Source organism: Pezoporus wallicus, unplaced genomic scaffold (assembly GCF_028554395.1).
Source record: "Pezoporus wallicus isolate ANWC-B61680 ecotype Strahan unplaced genomic scaffold, APGP_CSIRO_Pwel_v1 contig_8542, whole genome shotgun sequence".
Classification (NCBI taxonomy): domain Eukaryota; kingdom Metazoa; phylum Chordata; class Aves; order Psittaciformes; family Psittacidae; genus Pezoporus; species Pezoporus wallicus.
Window position 1 is genome coordinate 5,248,422 of NW_026640148.1, and position 23,771 is coordinate 5,272,192.

General features: G+C 37.7%; 1 protein-coding gene across 14 annotated transcripts in view; it reads right to left on the reverse strand.

The window, feature by feature from the left end:
• Positions 1-23,771, reverse strand: part of CACNA1D (calcium voltage-gated channel subunit alpha1 D) — a 188,297-nt gene that overhangs the window by 104,833 nt on the left and 59,693 nt on the right. For 13 of the 14 annotated variants that reach the window (XM_057417736.1, XM_057417737.1, XM_057417742.1 and 10 more), the window contains exons 4-7: positions 16,767-16,906; positions 10,393-10,535; positions 8,918-9,070; positions 7,754-7,950 (exon numbers count right to left, since the gene is read on the reverse strand). In XM_057417736.1, coding sequence (XP_057273719.1) covers positions 7,754-7,950; positions 8,918-9,070; positions 10,393-10,535; positions 16,767-16,906 — 633 coding nt within the window. Of the gene's footprint in view, positions 1-7,753; positions 7,951-8,917; positions 9,071-10,392; positions 10,536-16,766; positions 16,907-23,771 lie in introns of those variants that run through there. The other variant, XM_057417745.1, reaches the window with a different exon arrangement.

Sequence of the window (23,771 nt, forward strand, 5' to 3'; positions counted from 1 at the left end):
CTAATCCTGCATTCTTCAAAGCATACAACGTAGGTTCACAAAACCTCAGATCATAGGCTATTTATACTACTCATTTCAGAGCATACCATACAGCTTTTCAAAGCCTTCTAGCTCCGAAGGTTGTGTCCTGAGATATTCCCGGCTGAAGTGTAGTTAAGTCAAAGCTGACTTAAAACAGGCTGTGCTGGAAGCATAGGAAACTCCAGATTGGTTTGAAGAAGTAAGTAATTTTATATTCCGTGTTATCTGGGTTCTGGAATTACAGTGCAGGTTTTCCTGACAGTCTCTTGGTTGGACAAGCTCATCTTTGTTGCACAGCAACAACTGGAAAATCAGCATTCCATGGCATTAAAGTAGGCATAAACAGAAATATATCCCTTGGAGAAGTGAAAAATTGTTACAGTACCTAGAGAGCCTCACAATTACTTAATCACCTCTAAATTTGGCCTCCACCTTCTGTATGTAAACTGTGCTATAAAGTTGCATATAGGACACATAAGTGACCCTCTCAAATTATACCAAATTAAATCAAATTAAAGAGGATGCCGTTTCAGTTTTATTACTTTACTTTGATCTATCAGAATAAACCACAATTTCTTCCTTCTGTTATTTTTATCCATTCTTATCTAATGAAGTATATAATTTAGATACTCAAATAAAGCATTTACTCTTCAAAAGCTGATGGCTTTCAATTTTTTTTTTCCCCAATATCGATTAGAAGTTTAAATGCAGGTCATTCTTTTCTTTTATTCAGATATTTAATTTTGCATCTAATGTTATTTTTGCTAATTATTGTTGGTGGCATTTAATTCATCAGCTTACTGTCATTAACTGTGGGGGAAGGGGTCAAATAATTGTTCCAAGGAAAGCCTAGATGTCAAATATGACTGCCAAAAAATTCTTTTCTCTTTTTCAGAGTGGCTATCTATCCCACAGCAGATGAACACTACCATAACAAAACGAAGAGTACTGCCTCTACACAACAGCACCCAGGAAAGGTTTTTTTACTGGATTGTGGGAAGACTCTACCAGGTTTAAAACTATATTCCAGGTATAACAAAATAGAAGTGTTTGATTCCTCCATTGGTTGCAGCACATTCATTTAGGATTACAAAATGTTTAGTGCTTCTACCTATTTATACTATTGCCCAGACTAATTTCACAGAATAAACTTATGTAGGCCTATGTCCTGATCAGGTTTGTTAAACCTAAGAGCTAAAAAAACTACTGAAAGGAATTCACTAATGTGATGAACTGTGTTTATTTTAATATATTTAACTACAATGCATTAAAATGAGCAGAGTAATAGTATCCACTTTGGTAATATGTATTAAATGCCCTTTTTCTTTCAATATCTGCTAAGCCATCTATATATATACACACCATAAATATTATACAATAATTGGATGTATTTAATATTTCCCATATGCTGGATGCAGAGAAATGCAAGCATAAGGACATGTACCATTCAGACTGATGACATAAAATTGTTACTTTAGTTTATGCAGCAACAATGAACAAAACCCCAACATTCAAGGTGAATCTGAGTTTGTCTACTAAACAGTTATCCTGAAACAGCCTGGGAACTCAGATGCTTTTAAAAGAAAGTTTGCTTCCTGTGGCAAAGTTCTTGTGTGAAATTCACTATTCAACTAGAGGAGTTATTAGCACTACCTAAAGTTTACCCTACTTCTAATCCAGTTTCTATCCATTTTATTTAACATTTCTGAGGAGAAATAGTATGTGCTCTTGAGTAATTGCAATGATCTTTGCCAGGAAATTAGCTCCATGTTTTGACTGCAGTACAGGTCAGCAGTCAGTTAACATTGAGATACTAGATAACTTGTCAGAGTAAATCAAGTTCACTTCATGGGAAAGATACTGCCCTGGGAGGTAGTTTAAAATCCTCCTCAGGTGGGAGTCTTTGCGTTAAGATGTTAATTTGAAAATAACTATATTATATGATCATGCCTTTCAATGTTAATTCAAACTTGTAATACATATATTCTTTGGTTTGGTAGCTCTATTTACATGTCTGAATTTGATTATTCCCTTTTCTCTCTGAGGTTTCTAACGTACTGGCAATTTAAGTCTCATCTCTTTGCAATCTAAAACTGATTCAGAGCTTTTTATGTCTAGAGAATATAAAAAAGTAATTAGTCTGAATCATTACCTATAAGGCAGGGAGTTAAGCTAGATTTTAACATAAAATTGGATTCTAGTAATTAACACGCAAATACAAAAATCCTGCCTGCAGTCCCTGGCTTTTAAATGTGATTTATGCAGTATATTAATACTGTCATCCAAAATGTCAATCCCTCTTTCTCCAGCTGGATATCATGTGTTAAATTTCTGGCTATGTACTTAAAGGCTGAGAGTACTGTGCATTCAGCACATCAATGCCTTTGGGGATAAGCTGACTTGTTTCACTGAAGAGTCTCCCTTAAATGACCTGTGAGTGGAGTTGCGATGCTAAGAGAACAGCATTAAGCTATCCTTAGCACACAACAGACAAAAGCAAAAATAAATATTTTCTAAGATTTCTCTAGCATACTTCCTCACAATTTTAACATCCTTTGCTGAATATCTCCAACTGATTTACAAAGGGAAAAAAACAGTCAAGCATTCTTTGACTTCTCTCAGACCTGTAAGCTGAAATTCATTGCTGAAAAGTATGGTTTGGATGCAGTAACATACCTTCTATTTCTGCAGCTGAAATGGAACAAATATGACTTCAATCCCCTAATGTAGTTGTTTCAAATTGGCTTATTAGCTCATACATTTCAAAGTTCTAGAGTATTAATGCTTATTTGAATATCACTCATTTTTTACAAGATATTTTTAAGAGATTCCTGCTCAGCACGCTGGTGAAAGTTTGGGCAATACTTCAAACATACTTTGCAACTTTTGGTTTATGGACTAGCAATGCATTTTTTGCCTGAACCAAGGGATTTTCTTGTGAGATATATTTGCAAAATATGTGCTTGCATTTAGGAAAAAAATCTTTAGCTGCACATCAGCTGGTTTCAAGTACATTATACTCCCTTATATTGCTTCTGAGTAGGCTGTCCTTTAAGATTCTTGAACTAGAAGCATTCTAAAAAGTGACACAATCAGAAGATTGTCAAAGTTCTTAATCACCTGATCAACATTCTGAATGATCAATAGACTACTTTGTTTTATTATTGTAATTATTTTCTTCTCTACACATAGGTTTATGTGGGAATTATATTTTTTCAGTTCTTATCCAGTTAGAAAACAAACATAGTTATTGTCTACCTTTTAGCTTTTGCACAGTAAGGAAAGTTGTCTTGTACAATTGGAAAGCTAGCAAGGAAGCCATAGCTCTTGCATTCTATTATGGGAGCCCATTTAAAGGATAATACAGTCTTTTCTAGCTTGATGTGTTACTTCCAGTAACATTAATGCAATGGCTGTGTAGATACTAGACACACATAAATAGGCAGTTCATCCTGAACAGACTGTGCTACTTAAATGATTGATTTTCTTCACATGTTTTAAGATGCTTCAAAGGGTATATTGGGGCACATAAAGCTTAAGTTCCAAAACAAGAAGCAGATTTCCAGGTGTACACATTTTGTTATAAAAGCACAGGAATAATGAATGATTTCTTTGACAAACAGCACTAAAGGATAGTTTTAAGAAGCTCATGTATTAATAAAAAGTAAAAAAGTATAATACAAAGCCTCACACTCCTTTCCTTAGACACATTTTAGATTGCCTAGGCCTTTCAAGTAATTAACTGTATATTTTAAACATCAATCCTTGAGAGAATATCATGTTAAGGTATCAGTAGGTGTATTACTAGGCAAAAACATGTAAGACATCAGTGTACAGCAATTTCAGCTTGAGTGCTTCAATCTCAAAAATCTCCAGATCGATCTGAATAGCGCTAGCCAGGCATCAGAGAACTGAGGAGTTGTTGATATTTCAGCTAGTAATGCAGTGTCTGTCCATAAAATCGACTTAGTAAAATTCAGTGGCCACTAATACAGTTGCTCCATCATTGAATCAACTGTGTTGGCAATCCATCACATAGCTTCTTTTACAGAAGCCTTGCCTATCTCTCATTCAAGTTACAGTAGTGTCAGAATAGATTATTCAAGTGTAGTAACTCAAGATAAATTCACTATGGTGAAAACAAGATGAATTAAATGTGATAATTTTGGTACTCATGGGAAAATTGGGGGTTTTACTGGCAAGTACCAATGCTCATTATGTGTGTTCCTACATATCAAGTGAAAAAGCTAAAAATAAAAAGCAATTTACAAGATACGTGTTTGCCATTAATAGACTGCAAATCTAGATGTTTGAAAGACATGGGAAAAAATCTAAAGCCAGATATGCAAATGCATACACAGATTTTGTAATTCTTGAGTGCTTGCTAGCATAAATTGAAAATGAGGCAAAGAATACTACGCTCTCAGTTTTAGAACGTGAGCTACAGCATTAAAAACATGGGCACGCAGAAGCTGCCTCTTTGCCAATAACAAGGACTGCACTGGGATCCAAAACTAATAGCACAAGCCTTCAGTTAGGGCCAGAGAGCAAATAGAGCTGCGACTGGGAACACGGTCCTGATCTAAATGGAGAAGATGTACAGATGTGCAGCCACAAATGTATTACAGTAATTGGGAACACTTATTCTGCAGTTGTTGGCAAAAATAAGGACACTACCCCTTAACATCTACAGTTAAGTCTAGCATTTGGCACTAAGGAGTTGTGGTGTTTGTGGAAGAAACATGTAATAAATGTTATCCAGCGAGTTACATGTAAGATAGAGAGAGAAAAAGAGCCAGATGAAGACACACTAAAAAATGATAGGACATATGGGATTCAGATGCAAACTGGTGAGCAGGAGTAGTTCCACATGAGTCCCCAGGGTCTGAAGGTGCCTAGCAGTAGCATTTGCAAGCCCTCAATCTGCAACAGATGTGCCTAAAGAAAAATCATTATTGATTCTTGGAGAATTTTTAAGCTGTTTACTGTAATTAACTAGGTGATAATGCTCTGTGCTAGTGAGCGTTAGTGAAAGCTGTCATTTTCAGCCATTGTTCTTGCTAACAGAATGCCATGTAACATAATGCAAAATATTGCACACATTTTGCCCACTCAGAGCCACTTGCTAGCAAAATAAACCTATATAGCTAACCAAATGGAAATCTGAATTTTGTGCAGTATCTAATACATTGTGGATTTGGTTTTATTTGTGTTTTGTGATAAAATCCATTCACTCTGTTTATCAACAGATTTCTAAATAAAAAGCAAGCCATGACACCCATGCACCTCTAGCTAAAATGGTTTGCTTAGATTCTTTGGACATCTTTATTTCAATCTGGTACACCCTCAATGTTTTCACAATTTGCAATTAAAACAAAGTATTTTGCAATTTTTTAGCTAGCAATAGCCAGATCTAGCTCAGCTTAATCCAGGGGCAAAATTAAAACACAAATTGTCATCCTCAGCAAGTAATTTCAGCTGGGTAATGGGTAATTTGTTGGTCTACAGCTAGAAATAATCCAGCTCTATAATTTAATTATATAAGTATCATTTAAGAGAGATTCCAGAGCCAGTTCACTAGGTCAATTAATATTTGCTTCTCTGCCTAATCATCCAAGTATCATTTGTTATAAAATGAAAACTGACATCTATATGCCTGTAAATATCTTCTACTTCAATAATTCATTACAGAGAAATAACTTTCGAGCAGGTCTGAATTTTTTTTGTTTTTCATTTTCTTATGCCTTCATTTTGTCTGATCATGATAATACTCAGCATCCTATTTTAATTGTTTTGGGTTTTGTGCTGTCAGTGGAGACTCTACAAAGTCTTCAGATGCATAAGACCAATTCACTCAATTCTTTGGGGAAAAAAATAATAGAAAATAAAATAATACTGAGCCAGTCAGCTTCAGTTGTTTCTGTATCTTTTGTAAGAACCATTTTAAATACAGTAACTCCCTAAGGTTTTTAATTTTTTTTTTAATTGGTGATCGAGGAATTATCGGGTACTGAGATATGTGCATCCTTTTGTCTTGAAAGATGTTAAATGTGTATTTTTTCCTAGAGAATCATGGCAAACCTTCCCTTTCTCTCAGGAAAGAGAAAAACAACTGTCATCATCATGAGCACAAGACATGTAAAGCACATACTACTCTACATTCTCTCAGCCTCTTTGAGAATATTAAGAAGAGTTGAAGAGCAAAACCCAAAGAACTGATAAACTTAGACTATAAGAAAGAATACATTCACCTATATGTAGCTATGCATTATGGTTAGACTCTTCAGTATTCAAGTTCTGCATGTTTATAGCAAGTTCTGTATCTCTGATAACAGACAGTGGAAGCAGAGATTCATATTTTGCCAAATTTTTTGTCTTTCAGTTCTAAAAGTTTACCATCTGCATTATCTTTCACAGTGACGTTTTTGTAAAAACATCTCCATATTCTATATTTTAATATCACAGATTTTATCTGAGACTACACTCTGGTGCTATAGTTTTTAGCAACAGCATATTTCATCTTGTTTTGCAACAAATGACCACATAAAATTAAGTGGCCATTCACTGGGTAATACTACACATCCTTAAACATATCCAACACTCCACAACAGATGTGCTATTACTAAATAGTCCCACTTGGCCAGAAAAACTTACAGAAATTCAAAATGTGAGCTGCTGTGAGCAACATAACCTAGAATACAGTTGCACTAAGATACATCTTGAGATAGCTCATCCAATTTTAACAGCTTGGTAACAGCGACCCTTACTAGTAATCACTTCTTTCATGTTTTCTAACATTTCACCTATTGGAAATGATATTTGTTATCAGGTCCTAGTTGCTGCAAAGACTTACTGCTAAGTACCAAGTAGTACAGAACATTCTCATTAATTTTCAGCATCTATCGTAGGTTGGTTCTGTCACAGACTTCTTGAATGACCTTGGACAAAACACATCAGATATTAAAGTGCTTAATGATTCACAAAAAAATCTGATGTTCTTAGCTTGGAATGGGGTTAGGCAGAGAAACGCCAATCTGCATATTTAGGTGACCTTTTACCTTTTAAAATCCGTGTGCTCTTTTTCCTCCATTCTCATTTGTAAAGTCAGCACTAAATATGTCTTCAGTTTCCCAGTTTGTGTCCAGCTGTCTGCTTACGTTGTAAGATTGTGGAGATTCCACACCTGATGCTAGAGTGGCATTTAAAGATGGGGACTTACAGAGTTAGGTTTTTGAATATATTTTGCTGCTACTACAGGGACAGGCTCACAGCCCTTGTGATTTGTTGTTTCTGAGTGGTTAACAAATGGTCTGTAGTCCCCACGGCAAGCCATGACAGTTGAGAGCTTGCTTTGTTCTAATTTATGTTAACATTGTGAAATATTCTGCAGAAATACTGCAAAAAGAGCTCTTAAGCTTAATCAGAAAAGACATACTTAAAACTGTAGGCTTGCATAAAAACAAAAATAAACTAGTCCAAAGGACATAAACATAATATTACATTTATCCAAAAAGAATAGGAAGAAAAAAAAATCAAATAAGCAACGAATAAATTTGTTTCTAAAATGTCTTTTTAGCCTGAGGAGTCCAGTAAGACACTGCAACTGGAAAAAGTGTGCAGCTGAGCACATCTGCAAAACTCACCAAGATTTCCTGCTGATGGCATTGCAAACCACACTTGAACATTGAAGCTTGTTTAAAAGTAAGCATAGCTCAGTGATTACTAAACTCACCCAGTATAACACATCAGTCCATCCTTCCATGGTTATACACTGGAACACAGTCAACATTGCAAACGCAAAATTATCGAAGTTGGTTATGCCTCCATTTGGTCCAACCCATCCACCCTTACATTCAGTGCCATTCATGACACACTGACGTCCATTCCCTGAGAACGCACAAGGTGCTGGATCTTCTTCAACTAGTATATCTGAAAATTGAACAAAAACAAAGATTTTTCAGTTCTCCAATTTTTGTGCGTGAACTCTTCTCATGAACAAATATCAACCCTGTTGGAAGGTAAATCCAGATATCAACCTGAGATACCCTGAGAAAGGCAACCCATGGGAGCTTCAGAGTACTCTCACATCTGGGCCTTGCCACCTTAAAATGGGTTAATCAAAATTGAAAGGATAAAAGAGCTCAAGTAATTAAGCAGTGGAAAAAAACATGTAATAATACAACAGATATTTTTTAGAATCTCCTCCTGCCCTTTTTATATTCCCCTCTTCATTACTGTTTTTCACTTCACACTAACATATGGACCAGCAGGGAAAACAGGTCTGGATTAATTCCTATGCATGGTTTACTTCATTATTTACCTGACAGAAATGTAGCCTTAGCCATCAAATCTCTCCCTCACGATGTTTCACTCCTTCAGAATTCTTCCATAACAAACACTTTCATTTCATCATTTCACCTGGATGGAGGAGGACTGTTTTCTTTCCCTACTCATTTCAAAATTGCACTTCTTATCAAGCTGCCACAATCTTGAAGGAGAAACACTGCCCAGTTGTGGACTCGGGAAAGTAAATATCTACCCTGGAATATGACTAGCTAGCTTTTCAGTAATCAGAGATTAGGGAAAAAAAAAAGCAAACAAACAACTACTGAGTTTTCCCTTGTAGATAGTCACTCTTACTACTTTCACTAGCAACATTTCAGTTACACACTTTAGAAATGAAAACCTATTCAAAGCATGTTCTTTCTTTAAGTGGCTTGCATTTTTGGTTTTGTTTCTTAAATTTCATGCACTCTTTCTATAATTATGAACCACAGCAAAAACTGGAATTACAACAGTTTTAGTGCTTTGGCCCCTATTCTATTTCAAACTGAGACTCCACAGAGTTGAAAACTGGAATTAGTCCCTTATTTTAGGGAACAATTTCATGACTTACCTGAATCAATAAGAAAACAAGATTTGTGCATTTTTCCAATAAAAAGTTCCAATCCTATAATAGCATAGATTATGATTACAAACAATACCAAAAGGGCAATATGGAGAAGGGGAACCATGGCTTTTATAATGGAGTTCAGGACAACTTGTAAACCTAAAAGAAAAGAGGATACAAGATATGAACTGGTTTTCTATGTCTTGTCTTACCAAATTTTCTGTAATTACATATTATCATAGATTAATGATACAGACATGCAGACTGAGTCAGTTTTAAAACTACTGCCCAGAACTACAAAATGTCCCTATAAGATCATAAGATACTTCACAAGAATCAAAAACTCTGTGTCAAAATCTAATTAATCCCTCTGTTAAAATAAGTTATATCACAGAAATCAATAATTGAAAGAATCATTGTCAAAAGAATTTATAGGATTCTTTTGGTTTTGTTTTCTGGGGGTTTTTTGGTGGTGTTTTTTTTCTTTTTTTTAGAAATAAAGTGCATGTAGTCCATGTCTCGCTATCGGTCATTTTAGATGGCCTTAAAGTTCTGTGCTATTTTTTTTATCATTATTCCTCACATCACTTTCAGAGGGTAAGGCCCCTTTTTTTTTTTCTCCTTAATTATTTAGCCAAACCTTGGTTTTACCAAATGAAATTAATCCCAGACTAATGAAGCTGCCATAGTACCAGTGAGAACAAAATATGCCTCTTAACAGACTTCCTTCCTGACATTTCATAAGACTGCTTCTTTCTTCACTGAAGTTCTTTTGCTAAATATATACCATCACGATCATTTCCACGTAGCAGACTATGATATAATAAACACAGCATTAGGATTCCTTCTCTTGAATGTCTTGGAAAGAGCTGAATTTTAAGCCATGAACCTCATATTCAGCCAAATAGTTTCAGTAATTAATAATGTATTAAAAGAAAATAGGAAAGCTTAACAGAAAATTCAATGCTTTCTTTAAATAATATTGCTCTACTTTTTAAGTTTCCTAATTTATCTGTTAGCTCTACTGAGATAAACAGAAGGCATTCTTGTGCATTGGTGGGGGCAGGAAATACGAAATGTGTAATGTGCTTTGGCATATACTTACCAACATATAAACTGATTTAGGACCACCTACACTTTCTGATCTGTCGGGTTTTGGAATTAAAAAAAATCCAAATTGTGTTTTTTGGTGTATTTGCATTTTAACGTGTAATTTACTTTTACATAAAGCTTCTAAAAAGGAAGCGTATTCCCCTCTCTGCTTATTGAACTGTGTAAGAAGATCATACACTAAATGAATTCACAATCCTTTGTTCAACTTGAAATATCATTCCTCTTGAAACTCACTTTCTATACATAACCAGATAACAAAAAATCAAATTCATATTATCTCATTTCTGTTAGCATCTGGAACAAGAAAGTTAAGCAATCAGGTCAGTTACAGCATTCATTCCAATGAAATTAAATATAAAAGAGCTTACTGGGCACTCCTGATACAAGCCGGAGAGGTCGCAATACACGAAAGGCTCTTAGGGCTTTGACATCAAAGCCACCAGGTTTGCCACCTGAGTGGCTGCCACCTTCTGTTTCTTTGGTTAATTGTTCCAATATTACACTAAATAATCTAGAAAATGAGATGAAGCGTAAGGTCATCACCATCCATTTGCCATGCAATCAAAAGTATTACAAAATTACTTGAACTGCAGAAAATTCTGAAAAGCTGTTCAGCTATCAATATGAGAGGCATATTTACACATTAAATCATGACAGAAGAGTCAGGAGGTGCAAGAGTGCATCCCCCCAGAGAGCGATGATCAGACAGTATCCAATAAATTAGCATTCTGCTTGTATACACAATCTGCTATTTTTGAATAAATGAAGCTATTTTGCTACTTTGCTAATTCTTCGTTCAAGCATTTTAGCTGTAAGGTTTGGAGAACTAGTCTTCTCTTTAGAAGATTAAATAGGTAATCATTAGAAACCATCTGTTTCAATTTTTGTGGAATATATGAACTCCAAGGCACACTGCAGTTCAACAGTCTAAATACAGTTAGCAAAAACTAATTATACTAAAATCAGAGTCCAAAACTTAATAACACCAAAAGGATTTGGTTTTTTACACATGGTATCTTTGAGGATAAAAATATTCCCAGATGACTCATTTATTATACTGTATTTCTTCACTGCAGAAATGAACTAGTCATTCATTAGAACAGTCCGAAGGCAAGAGTTTTCTCTTTCTTTCCCACTTCCAGCAGGAATTTAAAGGGATGCAAGTGCTTGAAGTGCTAAATAATCCTAGGTTTATTCAACTAGCTTGGACCTGCCTTTCAGATACGAGGTTTCCTAGACTGTGGCTAGACCATGCAGACCATATTATTCTTTGCACTGAGTCTGTACTTCAGTAGTTGCAAAACCAAACTTCTCCTGAAAAGGATTATCAAGACAATAGAGTTTTGTACTCATGAAAAATGCTCCACACCTGTAAAGGACTCCTGGAATTTACACGGTTTTGGGTTTGTCAAGACAAGTTTTCACAACTCTGTTTCACAGCCCTACCACACTGGATCATTCTGAAGAATCATGTAGTATTTAATGGGCTTCCCAAACTACAATACTGAATACTTTCTCCTCCCTCAGCAGTTGACATGTATCAGTCAATGCCCATTCCCTATTCTGCTTCATTCTTCTGCAGAGTGAAACCAAGGCACAAACACTACGTACTGCTATAACAACAGAAACCCAGACATTCAATATATCAGGTCCTGTTTTAGCCCTATAATTTAATAGAATCATAGAATAGTTAGGGTTGAACAGGACCTTAAGATCATCTAGTTCCAACCCACCTGCCATGGGCAGGGACACCTTATGCTAAATCATATCACCCAAAGTCTCATCCAACCTGGTCTTGAACACTGCCAGGGACGGAGCATTCACAACCTCCCTGGGCAACCCATTCCAGTGCCTCACCACCCTAACAGGAAAGAATTTCCTTCCTATATCCAATCTAAACTTCCCCTGTTTAAGTTTTAACCTGTTACCCCTTGTCCTATCACTGCAGTGCCTAATGAAGAGTCCCTGCCCAGCATCCCTATAGGTCCCCTTCAGCCCCAACTTCCTCAGCCTGTCTTTATACAGGAGGTGCTCCAGTCCCCTGATCATCCTTGTGGCCCTTCTCTGGACTTATTCCAACAGTTCCATGTCCTTTTTATGTTGAGGACACCAGAACTGCACACGATACTCCGGGTGAGGTCTCACAAGAGCAGAGTAGAGGGGCAGGATCACCTCCTTCAACCTGCTGGTCACGATCCTTTTGATGCAGCCCAGGATACGGTTGGCTTTCTGGGCTGCGAGCGCACACTGAAGCCGGCTCATGTTCATTTTCTCATTGACCAACACCCCCAAGTCCTTCCACGCAGGGCTGCTCTGAATCTCTTCTCTGCCCAACCTGTAGCTGTGCCTGGTATTGCTCTGACCCAGGTGTAGGACCTTGCACTTGGCATGGTTAAACTTCATGAGGTTGGCATCAGCCACCTCACAAGCGTGTCAAGGTCCCTCTGGATGGCATTCCTTCCCTCCAGGGTATCAACCGAACCACACAGCTTGGTGTCATCGGCAAACTTGCTGAGGGCGCACTCAATCCCACTGTTCATGTCAGCAACAAAGATGTTGAAGAAGACCGGTCCCAACACCGATCCCTGAGGGACACCACTCGTTACTGGTCTCCAGCTGGACATTGAGCCATTGACCACAACTCTCTGTGTGTGGCCATCCAGCCAGTTCTTTATCCACCGAGTGGTCCATCCATCAAATTGATGTCTCGCCAATTTAGAGACGTGTGGGACAGTGTGGAACGCTTTACACAAGTCCAGGTAGATGACATCAACTGCTCTACCCCTGTCCATCAGTTCTGTAGCCCCATCATAGAAGGCTGCCACATTGGTCAGGCAGGATTTCCCCTTAGTGAAGCCATGCTGGCTGTCACCAAGCACCTTGTTGATTTTCATGTGCCTTAGCATGCCTTCCAGGAGAATCTGCTCCAAGATTTTGACAGGCACAGAGGTGAGACTGACTGCTCTGTAATTCCCCGGGTCATCCATTTTCCCCTTCTTGAAAATGGGGGTTATATTTCCCTTTTTCCAGTCATCGGGAACTTCACCTGACTGCCATGATTTCTCAAATATGATGGCCAGCGGCTTTGCAACTTCATTCACCAGCTCCTTCAGGACCCACGGATGGATCTCATCAGGACCCACGGACTTCTGCATGTCCTGATTTTTAAGATGGCCTCGAACCAGTTACTGTCCTACAACAGTGGGCCCAAGGTCTTCACTCTCACAGTCCCTGCATCTGCCTTCCAAGACTTGGGTGGTTTGGTCAGAGCCTTTGCCAGTGAAGACCGAGGTAAAGAAGTCATTCAGAACCTCAGCCTTCTCCAAATCCTGTGCAGCCAGTTCTCCTGAGAGCTTCCTAAGGGGGCCTACATTCTCCCTAGTCTGTTTTTTATTTGCTATGTACTTGTAGAATCCCTTCCTGTTATCTTTAATACCTCTAGCTAAGTTTAATTCTAACTGGGCCTTAGCTTTCCTAACCTGGTCCCTAGCTTCATGGACAACATCCCTGTACTCTTCCCAGGCCGCCTGTCCTTGCTTCCACTTATTATAAGCCTCTTTTCTCAATTGAATTTTCCTCAGGAGCTCCTTATCCATCCAAGGAGGTTTCCTGGCCCTCCTGCTGCACTTCCTTCTGGTTGGGATGCAACACTCCTGAGCTTGTAGCAGGTGATGCTTGAATATCAACCAAGAGTCTTGGTCTCCCCTGCCCTGTAGGGCTGTATCCCATGGAACCTTCTGAAGCAGGTTCCTGAAGAGGCCAAAGTCTGCTCTTTTGAAGTCCAGGGCAGTGAGCTTGCTGCATGCTCTTCTCACTGTCCTGAGGATCTCAAACTCGAGCATCTCATGATCGCTGCATCCAAGGCTGCCCTGGAGCATCACATTTCCAACGAGCCCTTCCCTGTTGGTGAGCACGAGGTCAAGCATGGCACCTCTCCTTGTCGGCTCCTCTATTACTTGCAGAAGGAAGTTGTCTTCCACACAATTGAGGAACCTCCTGAATTGGTCGTGCCGGGCCGTACCGTCCTTCCAACAGATGTCAGGGTGGTTGAAGTCACCCATGAGAACAAGGCCCTGTGAGCATGAGGCTTTTCCTATCTGTCTATGGAGTGCTTTATCCACAGGTTCTCCTTGATCAGGAGATCTGTAACAGATCTCCACAGTAATGTCTCCCATAGCTGTATTCCCTTTAACCCTGACCCACAAACTCTCTGTAGACTGCTCACCTGTCCCCAGACAGAGTTCCACACTCTCCAGCCTATCCCTAACATAAAGGGCAACTCCCCCTCCCCGCCTGCCAGGCCTGTCTTTTCTGAAGAGCCTGTAACCTTCCATTTTAAGACTCCAATCACAGGAGCCACCCCACCATGTTTAGAGCCATCTACCACCCATAGACATGCACACATCTCTAATTCCTCATTTGCTCCCCATGCTACGGGCATTTGTACAGAGGCATCTGAGCCGAGCTCCAAATGAAGCCGGCTCATTGGCTGGAGCGGCTGGGATACCTCTACATTGCTCCAAGCATTTATTATAGTTTCTGGCAACTGACTGTGTGTGTTGGAACAGAATGATGCCCCCCTCTCCCATAATTCTAAGAAAGGGAGCAACCTCAATGATTTCAGTGACTACTGATGCTTTAAAGGTAGACGTGATTTAAAGGACTTCTGAATCAAGCTCCAGCTTAAGAGAAGCTGCTTTCAGCCTGTCATCATTCAGAAAATTAAAGGGCTATAGGCATAGGAAGGTGCTATGAAAGCTTTCTCTACCAGGACCTTATTCTTTCACAAAAAGCAATGGAAATTATGTGGAATAGCATGCAGACAAGTAGTAGACTGCTCTGAAAGTAATTCATACTTTGTTAGGAAGTGACAAAGATGGGAGAAACCCACACTGATGGCTACGTCTACAGCTCTATCATTTTATGTCTATCCTACAAAGACATTGAGGCAGAAATCCAATGATCTCCCTTGTTAAAATTGACATTTATTTTCCTGAACAGTTTATGAAAGTTTAAATGCCAAATTTGATGTTGTGGAAAGAAGTCTGTATACATGCTTCCCTTCTGCTAGTAGAGATTTCATTTGGTGTAATTTATGTGTTTGGACTGCTACAGTTTCTGCTGAAAAAGCAAATAAAACAAATTTCGTCTAATACATTCAATACAGGACACATGGCAGCTCTTCAAAGCTATTAAAATACCTGATGAAATTTCACAATGAAACTAGGCAAACAGAATCAGATCCAGAAGTGATTCCATATCCACCTTGGGTTATATACAAAAATCAATTTCCACTGGGCTTTTAAGTATTAATTAAAGAAATGGACTAATGCTTGCTTATTTGCTTATGTGGGTTGTGCTGTTCTTAAAAGAAGAACATTGCTCACAGAGTGCAGGAACAAAAATATTGCTCATTTTTGTCAGTGCCTGACATGTTATGAAAGGTCCATCTTGTCTTCCAGTTACACTGGTGACAACCTACACAATAGTTTATAATCCAAAACTTTCTGTTTTGAGCTAGGATTTACATCTTAGTGTGATATTTTAAGTATTTCATAAGATGTAGTGCTTTTTATTTCGTTTTTTGCACGGATTCAGTGGGAGCATTTGACCTAACTAGATTTAGCTTCCAATAACGAGTGTTTTATGAGTTAATGGAAATTTTTTTAGTTATCATGTATTTAGGACAGAGCCAAAGATAGAGGTCATGTTAATTAGACTGCTCCAGGGCTACTGTAACTCCATGGTCTTGACAAAAGGGAAGAGGTCTATTCAAGTGACTGCCTGGCAAGAGAATAGAGCTCTTGTGTGTGATAGTCCCCACACCTGCCCACCAAGCTTCCCCTTCAGGCACAGAGGCCAATCTGTTGAGAGTGACCTGACCTGATGAAGGACCTATTTATATAGAAATTTTAGTCCTGGACCAAAACTGCCTGAATGCCAAGCAAGCGGCCCAAATACAATCTCTTCAATAACATTTACTCTCAGAAGCATATAGTTGGGCATTCATAATACTGACCCAATTTTAATAATGCTTTGCCATAAATTCCTTTACTTTGTCTCTTTTTCTATTCCCTTCATGTAATGATATGAGTTAAGGGCCTTTCCAATTACAGGCAACCCTTGATATAGTTTCAACTTAAAAGTGAAATTAGACTTGCACAATGCCTGACAATGTCTTCCTTGCAAGCCAGCCACAGCATACAAAGTTATATGTTGATAATGTTCTCTATGTTCTACACAAGAAAAAAAAATGTTTGCTTGTTAACAAAATTTTTTTTAACTGAACAGGCTGCCCAAGGAAGTGGTGAATGCTCCATCCCTGGCAGTGTTCAAGGCCAGGTGCTCCCAGACATCTTTGTAGAATACATGAACTCCTCATAACCACAGCATAGGGATAAATGAATAAAAGGAATAAGTATGTATGGACCTAAACAGATCAACCTTTATCATATGGAAAGACACCAGGAGTTCACCTTGGAAAAAATCAAATGGAAAAGATTTTGCAAAGCAACAACCAAGGAAAATTTTTGGCACAACTCAGAATTCCTGAGAACTTTCAAGGCTGTTGCACATAGCATTGAGAACTTTTAGGACTTTGTCTTGAATTTTTCACTCAGTTCATTCTTTTACTCCAGAAGAACAAAAATCAAGCATAGGCCATTACTCACAGCCAAACAGGTCTACATCTACCTCACCGTAAAGATTTAAATCTTTCTGTAATGAAGGATAAATTACTTACCCTACTACTACTATTACAAAATCCAATAAATTCCATCCATTTCTAACATACGCATTGGGGTGTAATAATAATCCATATGCTATAATCTTCAAAAATGTTTCAACTGTAAAAATTATCAGGAAGGCATATTCTACTTTTTCCTGTAGAAGACAAAAAAAAAGTACAATGAACGACAACAGAATTTGACGGCTCTTTTACCAGTTAGAATTTGCAGAAAGTGGGTAAGTTGTATTGATAAGGACTAAAGAGATGCAATATTTCATGTCAATTTATTTTACAGGCTTTAACTGCATAGTACTTAATGACAGCTGTACTGACAAGGTTGTAATTACATAATTACATGCTATTTCCCTGTTTTCACAATCTGTGAAAGAGGTTCCGTTTCTGCAACCATGTAAGTATACTGTACCTTTGCTTAATCAAATAGTCCCATCCAAGTCAACAGGATTCTTTGCATTCATTAAAACCAGAAAATGCTGTAGAACAGGACCCTGGACTATCCTTAGAACGTATGCTGTGATACACTTCCACTGTTTCAGCCTTTATTTAATTAAGACCCTGAGTTCTACCTAGTAAGAGAGTTTGAGACAGTGTTATCCCATATTAAAGAGATTCAAAATGTTGTAAGCTATTTAGCAAGGTCTTCATTTCACACTGTCTTGCAACTTTTTCATTTTGATGTGAAAGTTTACATTGACTACTTCTTCCTTCTACATCACCAGAATTTCTTTACATCACCCTAATATGCTTGAAGAACTTTAAAGTTAGTACATCACCACCTTGTATCATTCAGATTTGTTTCAATGCTTTTCTAAAAACATTATTAATTAATTTTCCCAACATTCTTATTTAAAAGAGAGCTATACATTAAATGTCTTCTTGCTAATTGGATAATATTTTTGTGGCTTGCTTCTATAGTCACAGCATATTTGATTTGGATAAATTGCAAGCCACTGCTATAAAACCAGGTCAGTTAACACATTTGTTCTTTATACTTTCAGAAATCATCATTTCATGTAATACTTTGCTTAGTTACCTGTTGCTATGCAAACACTAGAGTCAAGAATAAGACACTTTCTTTAAATTTGTACAGGAACGCATAATCACAAAAATTAAAAATAAATGCAAAAATATAAGTGCATAATTGCTCACAATGTTGATCATATGGACTATATGCTCAATAAGGATTACAGTCTTCTAACTATGATATATACTCAAATATAGCTCAGACATTACACACAAAACTATGTATCTGTTATTTGTTACACAGCTTCCACATGCAACCAAATAAAACCAAACCTCAATCATTTGTAATTTAAATAAAGATCTTTATATTCTCATGTGCAACATCTTTAATTTGGCAAACTAGATTTCTCTTCCTCATGACAATGCCATTTAGGATTATGCATAGGATGTGTTTTATCCATTTATAACTCTGACACCTGTGACTTAATAAATATAGAGGCTTAGCAATAAACTACAGCCTTCTCTCCAGGCCTTCATCTCCAGTAAGCAGCACCCTTGGATCATCATGAGAGGTAAGACTTTTTCTCAGTGCAAAGCAAGGATTCCTGGACCTCCTCTGTTCAGGTCTGTCCCATACTCCTGCCCTTCTCTTCTGCTTTGAGTACACTACATAAACACTGTAGAGCTTCACCCAAGGCAGCTTCTCTTCAGCTGTGTTATATCTTGCCTGGTATCATCCAGCCCAGTGAAACTGATGGACATCTTCCTTCTCCTCATACTTCCTAACTCTTCTTTCAAAATTGCCCCTTCCACTTACCTCTTAATTTATCACCAGTAAACTGGAAAAAAAAATTACTGGATAATAAAAGCAAAGTGACGTCATGAAAGAAACAGTAAAAAAGATTGGGTTTGGTTTGTGCACCAAAAGCCATCAGATTTATTTGGCTCCACATACATTACAATAATATGAATTATCAGCATTCCTGAGAAAGATACTGCAAAAATGCCTAAATTCAAGGAAATCCTATGATGCACACATTTCACAATAACAGCTATTTTTGTCTTCCTGCATATAACTAAGTCTGTAGCTTGGATATAGAAATATAAATAATGTAAGACAACACAAAGAAGACAAAAATATTTTGGTTGGCATTTGCTCTAAGCAAAATATACTTCAAAATCATAGTAGTAAAAGAAAAGGTGAGACAAAAAAAAGTTTTATATATGCAAAGTTTCAACAGTTTCTTTACATAAATGGAACACAGGACACAGGAGTGGATGACACCTGCTGGGTCACTGTGTCCAGTGTCCTGTTACTGCGGTCAAATATGTAATTTAATTCCACTCATCAAGCTACCAGATTCCATCCTAAAAAGCATCTTTGTCCTTCACTGCTTCCCATAAAAGAATGTTCCAATGCTCTTCTGCTATAGGGGCTAGGCAGTCCTATTCTTAGTGTAACTTGCTTAATGTTTATGTGCCCTTGAAGTTCATTTTAATGTGACTGTTCAAATTCAACAACTCTACCTTATCACTTACCATCCATCTTTTAAAATAATATTGGTCTTGTTCCAGCTTATTTTATTCTCTTTTATGGAAATGGGAGTGTTTCTTATTTCCTAAATAGTACTGCAAACATTCTCTTAAAACAATATGGGATGTAAGACAAGGTCATTTTTTAAACCCAGTGGTGGGCTTAAGGTCAGGGTGTTCACTTAGCAGATGGATCGTAATAAACCTTGACAGCTGGACCAACAGAAGCCATGTGAATCTCAGCAAGAAAGTATGTCAAGTTCTGCACCATCAGGTTAAATAATGCCACACCAATATGGGCTGAGAAAGGACCTCCAAGTCATAGTGGGCATCAAGTTAAATATGTGCTCATCTGAAATCAGACAAATTCCGTATTGGACTGTATTAGGAGCACCACGGTGACCAGATAGCAGGAAATTATCTGCCTCTACTCAGTGCCATGAGGCTGCAGCACTACTACAGTTTTGGGTCTCTTAGTTCAAATAGCGTGTTGAGAAAGTGCAGACTCCAGTGAAGGAAAGATCTCCTGTTCAGCAAAGAGAAGGCTAAGAGAAGGTTTAGCAGTAGACTACTATTACTTGAAAGGGGACGTGTTAAAAAGACTGTGAAGCCAAACACCAAGTAGCAGTACGTGGTAAAACAAGGGCAAAAAGCCACAAGCTGCAGGTTTGTAGGTTCACCGGATGTTAAGATTAACTTCTGTATCAGAAGGGTAGTGCCAAACAGGAACATGCAAGTAAGAAGTTTTGAAGATGCAGCTAGGCAAAGGTGTAGCTGACCTGATCTAGCACTGGTGACACTCCTCCTAGGCACTGAAGGACTAGGTAACCTCCAGAGGTTTCTCCCAGTTAACAATTCTATAATTCCTATTACTATCATATGATTCTGATAATTCCTATGTGATCATTGTCATCAAGTGCTTCAGGACACGTACAAGCACTTACCCCCAATACACATTCAACATGCAAAAGGCCCTCATTCTACTGAATGTTGAACATGGGGAAGTTTTCCTTCCTTTCTGTCAAAGAATGGAAATGTTTCCTTCCATCCTTGTTCCCTTTATATAGGATTTACGTCCTTGTTGTAAAGCATATATATATTCCTGGTTCCAGAATTTGCCCCTAAAAACATATATGCATAATGGATACAAGACAGAATGAAGAATGACGGTATTAATGGAGCCAATGGCACAGGGGAAAGACACTTTGTAACAATAACCACTGGGCAATCCAAGAGCCACAATTTCCTGAAAACCCTGAGAAAAGAAACACATATTTCTGTACATCTACAACCAGAGGCACCCATTATTTCCCAGTGTTTCATTTTTCCTCTCTTCCTCTTTTCCTTCCTTCCTTTTTCTTTCAAGTTCCCACCCAATTTTTAACACTCCTCTCAAATCACGACTTGTGACTTCCCCAGAGGCCAGACGAATGATTTGGCCCAGTAGTTACCGATAATCACAGCACAGGCTGTGCTTTCTTTACAGGCTGTTTTTTGTGGTGGGTTTTTTTTTCTTTTTTTTTTCCTCTCTCTTTTAATAAGTAGGCAGCCAGCAGATGTTCTAACACGAACTGCGAAGTTAACAACCTGCTCACCCTCAGGAAGAACTGGCAGTCCCTTCTCACACTTTGGTAACTTCTTGCCAGTCACTTAGAGACATCACTTTTTGCCTCTGGCAACTGAAATACATCAGTAGGTGATGCATCACCTACATGTCCTGATCTTAAAGAACCATTACTCAAGAGCAAATATAGTTTAATGTATCATAACATTTTCAGTTATTACTGGAAGAGTTGCAGAGGTCAGGCTGCTGTGTAAAAATAAACCTAAAGCTGTAAGAGACAATTTAAAAATACAGACTGAAGACCTCAGTTCTAACAGTTTGTGATGCACACATTTATCCTTCTTATCTCTACAGAGGAGAAAACTGCACATTTTGCTTCATTCAGATTAGTTGAGATCTGTAAGTGAATACTTCATTTCATTAAAAATGGAAGTAGGAACACTAAGAAAAAAGACAACCAACCAAACAAAGAAGGGAATACCTAAGAGTGCCTGCCTGAAAACCAAAATATTTATTAAAAGAAACTGAGAAGACAATTTTGGTTCTAAGAAATTGCACAGACTAAATTACAATTATTTATATTATTACAATAGAAATTGTATATATGTTCTAATATCTATTAATGCATTTATTTCTATATTGCAGCACAAATGTAGCAAAGAAAAATGACCGGTGTAAATCAAAAGAAGATATGAAGCACAAAAATCTGTGTTACTACAGGTCCAATTCTACGGCTGTATAGATTAACAGTAGTTTCTTCACTGATTTGATACCACACAGAGCTACATCCTTCCCCTTTACAGGCAGCTGTCCCTGAAAGGCTGTCTCACACTTTTGTCAATGTTGCTTAAAATCTCCAAGTCTCAGCAAATTTTTTCTGAATATATGATGCAACAACAGACTGATAAGACGCACTGCCTTTCTGATAGAGTCCAATGATCTCCACTTTGATACTGACCATGGAGTACAAAACAAAGCTACCGTTACACACTGAGTTTCAGTGAAGTCATTAGACCTTCATTTTCTCCAAAAAAAATTTACATTTGCTTTCTTATTTTAAGTAAATCAGCTTAGCAGAAACCCTGTTGCTCAGGAAGAAGTCTTTTTTCCCCTCAACCCTAGCCAGATGGTGTACATTAGTCACCATTTATTATCTTCATATTTTTAAAATCTCTGAAAGAAATATGCAAAGCTCTGCTACATGCACCAAAACTCTGCATTTAACTTAGAATGTCTCACAGGGTAACTGTTTCAAAAATAAAAAGTAATTAATTTGCAAAACCTTAATCTATTGCACTATATAATTAAGTCTTCTCATATTAATTTCTACTCCCTGGGCACCAGAGATCAGATTTTTTTCTTAACTGGGCAAATACATGTAGATTACTCTGAATGCAAAAATTATCAGGGTAGAAACTGCTTAGCAGATAAAGTGACTAAGCAAAGGAACCAAACCTTCTGCACATATACAACCTTAGACATACACAAACCCAGATACTTCGACATTCTTGATTTAGGACTAACAATTGCATGCTATTAAATTAGATGTGTGACTGATACCTTGACAACATACAACGCCATTTACCTTTTTAACATACAGCAATTCTTTCAAACTCTGCCACTGGGAAAACACAGCATTTATAAAAACAGAAAAGTAACTGAGTCTTGAATTTCAAAACACAGTAATTTTGGTTTTCAGTCCATACACCTGCATTGCCCTGAAAAATCTGTGAGCTGCACAGTAATACCAAGAAAGGAAAATAAATCTATTTATTCCTACACATGGAACATGTTACAGCAGTTTCCCAATATAGAGAATGAACAAAAAGGAAATCCACATACCTGTCAGAAAACAGTACTAGAGCTTTACTTTTTTGTCTGTTTTTAAAGCTGATGAAATTTTAATTCCTAGATTAGACATGGAAATTATTCTCCCTTTATCGGAAGAATTAGAAATATTTATCACTCAAAAATTTGGCGATAACTTTTGGATTAACTATGTCTTTAGATACATGACAGCAAACAAGGGGGGGGAGAGTTTGCAAAGCAATGTTTTGAGGATTTGTGTTCTGATAATTCAATTAAATTATGTTGTGTCTTCCTGATCAGTCCTGATCCACATGAGGGAACACGAGTACTGCTCTCAACTATGTCAGACATAAGCTTTACTTTTCTTATAAATGCACTTTGCTTTTTGACAGAGGAGTTCTGCAGAAATTTTAGAAAATACAATTACCTTCCCATAATTGTACTTCTTTAATACAGACATGGGCCAATAAACATTGTTTCCACATTTCACATGCACATGATGTTCCAGGTACACAGGACCATTTTATGTATGACCAGCAACGTACCCTCACCTTATATTGCTCCCAGGACACCCTGATTCCCACAACTCTATTTAAAAGGCACCCCCATCAATATATATGTGCTAAAGAAAGATGTTTTACAAAGGTGTGGACAAAGATCTGAGTAGTTCTTTCCAAAATTCAGAAATACTGAAGGGATTAGTGGAAAAAGTACTGATATGGCTAAGCTGCTTTCATATATTAACTTTTCATATGTCTTTATGCACTCAGAAGCCTGTTTTGTGAAACTCTAAGAATGCATTTCCTAACCCTTATGATAGTATCCAGCAGTCAGATCCAAGCACGTTCTGGAATTTACAAAAGTAACTACTCCAAAAAGCGTACAAAATTTAGTTTTAGTTGTGAAAGTCTGGAATAACAAAACTGGAATGAATACATTCCCTCACACACAAAACCCAGGCAACTCTGGGCAGGAAGTATCTCCAGCCTTCTGAGGCTCTTTATAGGAGGACCACCACCATACTACCGCCAATCCAGAATCTGGCAGCATTAGAATCTGGAATTCTATGATAGCAAGGTTGATATTTAAAGTCAACACCAAATGCAAACTCCAGAGTTAGGAGCAGAACTAAG